Here is an 11052-nt window from a genome sequence, read left to right as displayed (position 1 = left end):
AATTTTGATTATGGGAACAAAGACATTTTTAATCCCTTAAACAATAAAGATGGTTTTTGTACAGAAAATGATAACTATAACACACTTGACGATTATTACTTTTTTCTCACTCCAGCTTTTACTTTACCTGTTGAGTCTCATGAAGTGAACCAAAGAAACAGACTTAGGATACCTACAGAAGATGAAGAAAACCTGGCTATCAGCAGAATAGGTGAAACGGAATTAAGACAAACATCTGAAGAAAAATTGGAAAATATTACCAAAAAAGATATGAGATTGGAAATAAACACAAGTACAGATGAAAAGAATAAGCTTGAAAATCATAAGAACAGTATATCATTACTTGACCATATTTTAGGAATTCCTTGTGAAATCCAGCAAAATACTGATAAACCAGAAAACTATGCAAGTAATGCACAGAAAAAAAACGGTCCTCAGCAAGAAATTCTTGAAACCTTGGAAAAACAGGAAACAAAACTTCAAAGAAATAGCACTAAAATGCACTTTGAAACTATTTCAATCTCAGATGAAACAGACAACACTGTTCCTGTAGAACTTTACCCAGTGACTTCTGATGAAACTGATGCTTTTTCTGTGGCATCCAATCCATATGATAAAAACTGCTTTCCAGATGCAACTAGAGACTTAGAGAGTGAGGCAAAAGAAACCATTAAAGAGAATTTTCCTTTGCAAGAAAGAGTTGTGGATACAAATTCTTATACTAGGGTTGGACAAAACAAGCACAGAAGTAATTTTAATCCATCATGCAAAAAAGACAACAATACTACAAAAAGTGAAGTACTTATGAAAAACTGTTTAAAAAATATAGAGCAACATAATGATGTTCTTACTACAAAACAAGGAACTAAAGAGCAAATGACGCTAGGAAATATTAATACTTCTCAGAACTTCATTGAAATAACTGACAGTTTGGCTGATTCAGCAGTTGCAGGAACACCACAAGCAGCAGTATCTTTCAGATTAGTGTCTTCGCCAAAACAAGAAGAAAATAGAAAAGTCCATTCAAAATCTAGCGCTGCCCAACCCTCTTTAATTTCCGAAAGCAATTTAGAAAAGAAAGAACCAGAAGTAGTGAATCAGATTTGTCTTAATAGCACTCAGAATGAATTAACCATGAGTAATCCTCCAATGTCCTTTACTAAAATAAATACAAACATTGATGGTTCAATGATACTGCCAGACAGTTTATTGGACACTGAGGAAATTTCTCTGAAGGATATTGAAAAATGTATGAAAAAACCCATAAGAAAGACTTTTACTATTCATGTGGACACTCAAGACTGGGAGCAACTGAACAGTAAGAGTATGAATACATTAGAAATGTTTAATGAACTTTGTTCTGAAGCTGCCTCTAAGGAGGGTTGTAAAGATTCTAAGGAAGAAATTGAAGAAGTAGCTCATGATTTTTCATGTACTCAGAAGAGGGAAGAAATGTATACAGAAACAATGAAAGAACATAATGAAACACAAATATCAAATGTGTCTACTCATGTTAAAAACAATAAATCTTGTACTTTGAAAGTTGAGGATTCTTCCTTAGATACCAAGAAATTAGAACCATCTTGCAATTTAGAAATAAGTTCATATAACAATTTAAAGACAAGTTATTCATGCCCCAAAATTATTTCACTTTGTCCTCTAAATGAAGGAAATGACAAAAACTTCTCACTTAATGAAAATACAGAACTTGAAAAGATTTCGGAAGAAAAGTTGTCTAAAATACTTAAAAATACTTCATCAAGTTGTGAAAAGAGCAACGATGTTATATCACAATTTAGAAGAAATGATTCAATGACACCATCTTTAGATTTAAATTCTCAGCAGTTTGTTGCAACATCTCTCATTCCTAATGTCAACAAGAGTTACGTGAAACGGTGGGAGATATTGCTAGAAACAATCACAAATAGCAGTACAAGTAAAACTATCAAGCTCTCTGATTCCACTGTAAAACTGGAAGTAACCATTGAAAATGAAACCCTTGTTCTTTCAGTTTCTTCTGTTTCTGACAAAGAAAAGAAGGATGTCACCACTCAGGTAGATACGGGTTTTTGCTTGAAAGCTAATCACAAAAGCATTCAGACAGATCAATCATTGTTTATTGAAGATAAAGAAAAGGACCAATGCTATGGTAACCTGCAGAATGAGGGTACAAAACAGATAACTTGTGTTGATAGAAATAGCATAGAAAATTTGAACCAGTTAATTCAAAAAGATTTTACAACATCTTCCAGAGAAGATGTTAAGCCTGGTCTAGTTCTGAATCAGAGTGCAGCTACTTTTGAGGAACAGAATTTTAGAGTTGGCTTTAATGAAAATGTTAAACTTAATAATTCTGACAAGGACTCATTGGTGCATATAAAACTAGATAATCCCAGTAACTCAAGACTAGAAATATTTCAACCTGTGATTACATATGAGTGTGGTCCTAACAGTGTGTCTGATTTGACTACTTGTAATGAGAAAGTAGATGTTTATAAGGCTACCATTCAAGAAGCCAAATCAGTTTCTAGTTTAAATAAAATGGATCATGTTATAAACACTGGCACTGTAGAGGTTGCAAAAACTGATTCAAAAAGCAGTGACATGAAGATATTTGAAAAAAATCATTCTAATACTACAACTTTTAAAAAATCATTTACAGAAAATATAAAAAGTAGAGGCCAAAGCTTTGTTGATAAGAAAGAAAAATCTTATTTAAACTCTGAAAAAAGTGATTTTACTCTAGAAATCATCAGCCCATCAGTACAAGACGATGAGAACAGTAATTCACAATCTGTTTTGTTTGACAAGCTGATTTCAGCATATAAAATTTCTTCATCTGATGCTGATGCATTGTTTGCAGCTGAACTCATTGATCCTCTGGAGACTTTGACCACAAGACAACAGTCATCGGGAACTGTATCTTGTACATCTAGAAAACTGAAACCAATCAAAGAGTCTAATGATAGAAGTGAGCAAGACTTACTAACAACAGAAAACTTAAACAACAGATGTGATGAAACAAGAGCTTTGGTTAATACAGAATTGTACAAATTTGCTGATGAGAGTGTTCAAGAAAAAAAATGTAACCAACAGGAAATGTCACTTTGTGATAATGACCAAACAAAATTATGTCATAAGGTGCTTAGAAGAAAAAAATTTCATCGAATAAGACAACTTTCTGATTCATCAGACAGTTCAGATGAAGAACTGCTTGATGTGAAAGGAAACTTGAAACGTACAGCTGTGATCAGTAATGTAGAAAGACAGCCACCACAGTTATCAAATGAGATGTTAAAGGAAGAAGATCGACAAAATCAGTCGTCAACACAGCTCTATAAACAGGATAATCAATTGCAAAGACTAGGTCAGTACGTTGAAAAATGTCATAAGTTTTCCGCTGAAAATACTTATGTAGAAGAAAGATTCCAATGGCCATCTAATGAAATATATATTTCAAAAGGACAAACTTGTAAGTTATTCCAGGAACACAGCACAAAAGGAATGTGTGAAGAAGAACACCAGAAAACTAATTTATTGGAAGGGCATTCCGAATTTACAGGACAGAAATCGAACACTCTAGATCCATCACATAGGCCAGCCCAAAATTCAGAAGAACAGTTTGACTTCACAGAACAGCTGCGTGATGCAAAATTATTAGATCAGTTAACAGACCAAAAAGAGAATTTGAAAGAAATCAATTCTTCACAGTGCTCTGAAGAACTCGTGAAAAAACCTTTTACTTTGAATACTGACATTGACAACAAAGACCTATTTGAACAGTCTGTGAATCATTCAGTGGTTTGTGTGAACGAAGTATCTACAAATTTTGACGAGTCTTGCAGACAAGTGGGAAATCTGGTTAATACTTTTCCAGGAGCTGACCATCAAACCCAAGATATTTTAGATAGACAGAAAGAACCTCTGGATAGCAAGGCTGTGTTAATGGAAGATTTAAGTAAAAGCCAAGTGTCTTCGTGGAACAAAAATGAACTTGAAGTCCTTGAAAAATCTTTGCAGCAGGATACTCAATCAAGTAATATTTTATCCCACATTCAAGTTTCATGCCGAAAGGATGTCCTTCCTAGGCAGATATCTACTTTTACATGTAAGTGTAGTTTTAAGACATAGCTTATAAAGTTTATTTTAGTACAGTCTTGCTGTTTCAAGTGTTATTTCTAACATCAGTCATATGCGAATGTTACTTGTATGGGTAGGCCACAACAATTTTCAATATCTAAAGTCTATTGTTTGTCTCATCATTTTTTTAATGTCTATGTAAACTTGGAGTTACATCTAGGAAATAATATTTTTTTTATGTAAAAAAAAAAGCTAACACTATTTTAAGCTGATATATCATGCATGTTAAGTAAGTAGAAAACTTCCATTGGAAACCTTCTTCTAAACAGTGTCCCTTTCATGAAGCAAAAAACAATGTTCCTTTGAATATGCTATTAAATGTTCAACCTATATATACACACACATATATATATATATATTTCATTGTGTAGATTGCTGCTACTACATTACATTTCAGATGCATCAGCATCCAATTACTGTTAAGTCCTGACATTTTTTGGCATTTTTGAATGTAATACTGCCTATTTAAAATTTGAATATCTAAAGACACTTGGTCACCAGTGTATCAAATTATTACTAATATGAAGTGCAAGAAGAGTTGTTATGAGTTACTATTTCTGAGACAAGAATAAATGTCATATGTGGAAAACACCTGTAGGTAAGAGAGCAATATTATTATCTTAGTAGACTGTTAATTAAACATAATTATATATTGAATTGGTACTTCATTATAACCTGTTGTACACATTTGAGAAACTTCATTTGATTTATATGTACAAAACAGACTGATCACGTGTTGAGTCAGTGATTCGCTCATTTCATGGTTAGTTAGCAAGACAATGGTTAAGGGCAGGAATTTCTGTGATTTGAAGGAGACATAATTGTTTGTACCCATTTGGCAAAAGATCAGCTTCCAAATTGTGGGGTGGGTGGGTCATGAGAAGATTACAACAACAAGACTTACTTTTGAAAGTCACCCTGTGAATATGTTGGTTGCTATGACACTTTGATTGATATTGTTACGTCTCCGTTTGTTAATTAACTTTCCGTAACTTCGTTCTGATGAAACTTTAGCGACACAAGTCCTTACTTAATAAAACTGGTTTATTCTTTCCGAATATAACTTTACGATACACTTAATTTCAACAATCGTGCTAAAACAAACGCTATAACAACGAACGTGCTCAATAATACTCTCTGACTGCAGATCAATTACTCACTGTCTACCAGATCAATTACTCACTGTCTACACACACATTAATTCATCACGTTGTCACCCTCTTTTATATACCAGACTACCCTATATCTAGTAATCTCCCGACTATTCCCGAAGGTTCGAGAGAAGTGGCGTGACATTAGTCACATGACCTCGCTCACGCAACAATATGTTGTTTTGGGTGCTGTCTAAGGTTGTGCAAATTGTTGACTCCAAATAGAGTCACACAGGAAAATAGTTTGGGAAGTGCTGCATTGGAGCTTATAAACAGTGGCTATTTTGCCTTTAAGGAAAAAAAACTAAATGCTTTTGACTGACCATGGATCTGTGTTTCAGTCAATAAATTCATTCAGTAATTTTTAAACCACTTGTATACAAATAGGAAAGTGTGGTCATAGTATGGTACTTAGAACATAAACTGTGGACAGCATATAATAAAGCTGAGCAATTGACTCAATTAATCAATTACCTGTATAGATTGCATTGATTTGTGTTACATAAGATAATTGATTAATCAAAGTTATAGTTAAATCAATTAATGTCATGAAAATAGTCAACTAATTGAGATTTGGGGTTCATATTATTGTTTTTTTCAATCATTCCAAGTGCACAATTAATCAAAATATTGCCATTATGATTTCTCATTATCATTTTCAATTCAAAGTTGTTAAGCATAATTTATTAGTGTCACAACTGAAAAAATAATCAACTAATTGAAATTAGTGATTTTGATTATTTCTATTTTCGATTATTCCAACTATCTGTTGTGAGAATATTTGATTAGTTGAATGCAAATGATTAATGAGTCTAATGATTAATCAATTATCAAATTCCATTGATTGCCCAGCAGGGTTTGCAGTTGGTACTGGTACCAGAAGAACTTGGCATCTCGTACCAGTGGTACCGGTAGTGGTTTATAGTATATCATATGTTCATAATAATAGCTGTTATCATATGTCCCATCTTCGGAGTTTCGACTGAATGCCGCCTCTGATATTTCAGCTTCACTTTTCACAGAATTATAAATGTTTGATGTGGTAGTTTTGAGTTCATACATCAGTTGATAAGCGAATCTCACAGTAAAAATTGGCAATAGCATGAAATATGGTAAACTGGTAACTCTCATGCTCTGGAAGAGAATGTGAATGTGCCTACGTGACTGATTGCACATTTGGTTAAAAATTTAATCAAACTACTTAATTATCATGCTATACGAACAAACTTGACATCAAACCATAGATAATAAATCAAATTTTAATATTATATAAGGAAATAGTTAAAAACAACCTCAAATTCCCCTAGTGTGAGAATTTGGTTATTTGTTCTGCACATCATACCATAGATAATGAATCAAATTTTAATATTATATAAGTTTTAAAATATTTAAAAACAACCTGAAATTCTTCTTGTGTGAGGTATCTTCTTCAATCTTATGGGGTTAAAGAGCATTAAATGAAAATTCAGAAACCGCTTTCCACGCTTAACTCTCACATGCTTTAATTTACAATTAGCTAATAGATTTTTCTGAGGACAGCTCCCATTAAATTTAATAGAAAGCCTGGATTTCAACTGATTCATTGCCATAGTCGTCATAACATGAGGGTTTACAGATAATTGACAATTTGGTTTGATGTGAAAAAAAATTCGAGGTGCTCGAGTACCGGTACTGGCAACCTGGTACTGAGGTACTATTGCAAACCCTGTTGCCCAGCTGTAGTAAGTTACTGGAAATGAAGATGTTCTGATGAGTCACTTTTTATTTTCATGAAGGTAGAATTGAAATATGAAGAAAACCACTTAACCCTTATAACAAGAGTGTATAACATGATTAACATCTGGTATCCTTAATGTTGTTACCAGTAAAACCCATTTCACCCTCATGAACAAGGGATCTTTCAAGATGACAATACAACAATCCACCATACTCAAAATTAGTTCACAGAACATGCTTGTGACTTCATTCATCTGAATGGATCTCAGACCAATTGGGATAAATGTGAACATCAGATTTGTCTTCATAAGCCTTTGCTAACATATATGAACAAACAGTAGATATATTCTTCTATGTATGAGCTACAATTGAATGAGAGACAACTTTGACATTTTATAAAGTCCATGCTATGCTGAGATCAAGCTATTATTGTGGTAAAAAAAGTAGGTTTAACCCAGTTTTAGGAGATGGATTCCTGATGAAGTGGCCAGTTAACATACATGTAAATATCTATAATTATCATTTAGGGAAAGAGAAATAACCATGATTAAGCTGTTTTCAGTAACTGTAAAAGCACAATAAAAACATGAAATATCATGTAGCACATGCTGATCATTTTGAATTTTAAGAATGTATTCCATAGTCATTTCTAAGATGGTTATATTTTCACCATTTGTGTAATTTTATTCCATAAGTTTTTAGGTGTCATTTTTTTTTCTGATTCCATTTCTAAAGTATGTTTTCATTTAAGTTAGATGTTTTAATCCATAAAGAAAGCAAATTAAAAGCATTATCAGAGAACAAATAATCTACTCAAATATTTAAGTTTCATAAATTATTGAAAAGCATATTATTGCTCAAACATCAGTTAAAAATGAACCCCAAGGGTCTGTCTTTATTGGCATGAAAATTGTATTTTGAGAGAAAGTTTGTTAGTAATGTTTTTTTTTACCTGTATAAAATCTGGAAAATGTTTCATTCAATTTCATTTTCATATAGCCCAAAATATTTTTATTTTAACTAAAGATAAAAGCATAAGCTTTAATATTTATATTTGATTTGATTTAATTATTTAAGAATTTTTAAATCGTATTAAAATAAATCTGTTCTGTGATAATGGTTTTTCCTGCAAAAAAAGCTGTTAACTTCTATTTTTCACTGAAAAAAAGGTGGAAAAATTACAGAAAATTTGTGCTCAGAGTGGAAAAATCTTAATAATAAAAAGGTTTTTGTACTGAGATTTTGAAACTAGAAAAATAAGAATAATAGGTAATGTATTCCGGATATACAGGGTGAGACAAAAGACACACCACAGGAATGTGAGTCTGCTAAAGTTACTACATAGTTGGTGCAGTTCATATTATTCAGTTGGTGCAAAAAAAAATATTACAGAGATAATCGAAATCAATTGAATTATTGTTTGCTTGAGAGTAAAACATTTTCTAAATTAAACAACTGTGTAGTCCACAGTGCCTCACCCTGTATTATGCTGCTTTATTGTGGATTTTAACTCGGCAGAACCATATTATGTTACATATGGTCTTTATGTTTACTGATACTGTGGTTAATACTAATACCCCCCCCCCCCCCCGAAAAAAAAAGCTCAGCTTCTATCATAGCTGTAAGATATGTAGTATTAATGTAATAAATTTTATATGATCTTTCCTAGCACAAGAAACTCAGAGATCAGGTGCAACTTCTAACGACATGACAACATCAAGTGCCTGGTCAAGTCAAGGGGAATCTTTAAGTGGGGTTTGTGCATTTTAATCAAAAATTGAATGCTAATTTTGATTTTTTTTTATTTTTTTGCTGCACTCAAGTTCATTATTTAGCAACTTGTATTATTAACTTGTTTGTTGTATCTGTATGATATGGACCTTAAATGCTTTAACTAATATCTTGGTGTTTAATATAACTTAGTAAAAGTCTATACTATTTTCTTTGAGGAAAATATTTTCTATAACACTATAGTAAATATGCGTGAAATTTAAAATAGTTAATGTGTAGGAAATTATTTACTTGTGTGAGTTTTGAACTTAAGGACATTATTTTAAAGCAAGTAAAAATTACACATTTTTTATGCTGCTTATGTGTTTATTTTTTACATTAGACACTGCTAAATCACTTTAACTTTTGTATATTTAATGATATTTTGTATATTTTTTATCTATTGCATATTTCTGTCTGTCTTGATAAGTTAAATTTTCATGGAGTAACTTAAATAGTTAAAAAAACGTTATTAGTTCTGAGCATAACGTTTAATAAAGTGGGTTAGCTGAGTTTCTGAACTTCCAATGAAATTAACATATGCTTAGAACCTTAGGGAATATTAAACATATAGTTATGAAAGTCAATACTAAGTAGGTCTAGTGTGTAAAGGTTTTGAATTATTGAATATTGCTTAGATATTACAACTTGTTGCTGTTCTCATTAATTGAATTCTTCCAGTATTTTCTATATGAGTTATTATATTTACAAAAATATTTATTTCAGGATCCAGACCTAATTAAAAAGGAGATAGAGGAAATGAAACAAAGAATCTTACAAATGGAAGCATTAATCAATGGATCTAGACCTATATGCAATTCAAAAGACATTACGCTAGGTAGGTATAACAAAATTCCAATGCAAGGGCACAAAACATATTGATTAAAGTTTTGGAATAACAAGGATTCCATTATCAGTGATCTGTAGCAATGAAAACAAATATAATTACAGTAACAGATACGTAGAGCTAAATATAACTATAAATAGTTAGAATAATTTTAAATCATACGAAGATTGTGTGTTTTTGAGAGAGGGAAAAAACTGTTTAACTATTATGGTTTCTTGTAGGAAAAGTTCAGTTTCAGCCTCAGCAGTAGCAAGAATTCTAAAGTTTGATATACTGATTGAATATCCTGTGTGTTCACTGTGCTGGTGCATATCAAAGAGAAGGGTTGTTACTCTTCTACCTGTTTTGACTGATGCTCTCACATGTTCATGCACTTCTACTTTAAAGTGGCACCTAGTTTAGCACACTTGTAAAGCTCTACAGTTTCTGCATGTGTATACACAAATGAGCCATGAACAATGGGTAATTAGAAGACATCCTTTACTGTTGAAAAATTCTTTAGTCTAAGGGGAGGTTTAAAGGTAACTTTAAGGTTGACTTGAGGACACATAATATTCATATGATTTAAAATTGTTCTAACTTGTTTTTTTATTTATATTTAGCTTCGTATATCTGTTACTGTAATTATATTTTTTCCTTTCTATACATTATTGATGATATCCTTGTTATTCCAAATTGTTTAAAAAACTTTTGTGCCCTTACATCTGTGAATCATTTTGTAGTAAAGCTATGTTTCCTGGCTAAAGAATAATTTCCTCTGTGTTTATAGTTACCATATTTTTTGTTCCTTACATGAAATATCTGTTATGTTAGAACAGATCTTTCCACTTTTAATGGTTTTACTTTGTAAAAAATTCTTTATTAGATGAGTAGAAGGTAGATGCTTCAGTTTGTATATTTTAGTTATTTAGCTATTCAACTTTTAGTTGTTGGGTAGTTAAAAGCTTTATTGTGTAGTTAAGATATATATATATATATATATGTATGATAGCCAAATGTCTGGCTATCTGTTACACTATCTCCTGGTTAATCGTAGAAAAATTATATACATCTTAGTGCATCATTTCAAACGTACATTACAGGAATAAATTTGTCAATTTTTTGCAATTTCTAAAATTTGATGTTGATATCAACATTGATCAATGAGTCCTCCTTTGTGCTGAATGGTCAATCTGAGAAAAAACTTGCTTCTTTTTTGTGAGAGAATTTCACAAAAAAAAAAGGGGATTTCATCTGTCAACTGATTGAAAAAAATGTTTCAAAGATAGGAGCATAAATGGAAAAAATGAATAAAAAAGAGGAATATGTTTGAACATATATTTGTTGTTGTTTGGTTTATATATACACCTGGAAAAAAGTTAAGCACCCCCGTGTTTTTTTCAAGTGATTCAGATTCGACGTTCTTGTGACTGATTATAAATTACCATT

The 11052-nt window shown here is 31.7% G+C and overlaps 1 protein-coding gene across 1 annotated transcript in view; it reads left to right on the top strand.

The window, feature by feature from the left end:
• The first annotated feature begins 787 nt into the window (after positions 1-787).
• LOC111087070 (myosin-J heavy chain-like) overlaps positions 788-11052 on the top strand; it is a 14042-nt gene continuing 3777 nt past the window's right edge. Inside the window, exons 1-3 of the mRNA XM_022392380.1 lie at positions 788-4108; positions 8677-8762; positions 9504-9615. Of these exons, the coding sequence (XP_022248088.1) occupies positions 805-4108; positions 8677-8762; positions 9504-9615 (3502 nt within the window). The 5' untranslated portion in view covers positions 788-804. The remainder of the gene's footprint in view (positions 4109-8676; positions 8763-9503; positions 9616-11052) is intronic.

Source organism: Limulus polyphemus, unplaced genomic scaffold, assembly GCF_000517525.1.
Source record: "Limulus polyphemus unplaced genomic scaffold, Limulus_polyphemus-2.1.2 Scaffold1705, whole genome shotgun sequence".
NCBI classification, from domain to species: Eukaryota; Metazoa; Arthropoda; class Merostomata; order Xiphosura; family Limulidae; genus Limulus; species Limulus polyphemus.
The sequence above is the reverse complement of the archived record's forward strand: the minus strand, read 5'-3'. Positions and strand labels throughout refer to the sequence as shown.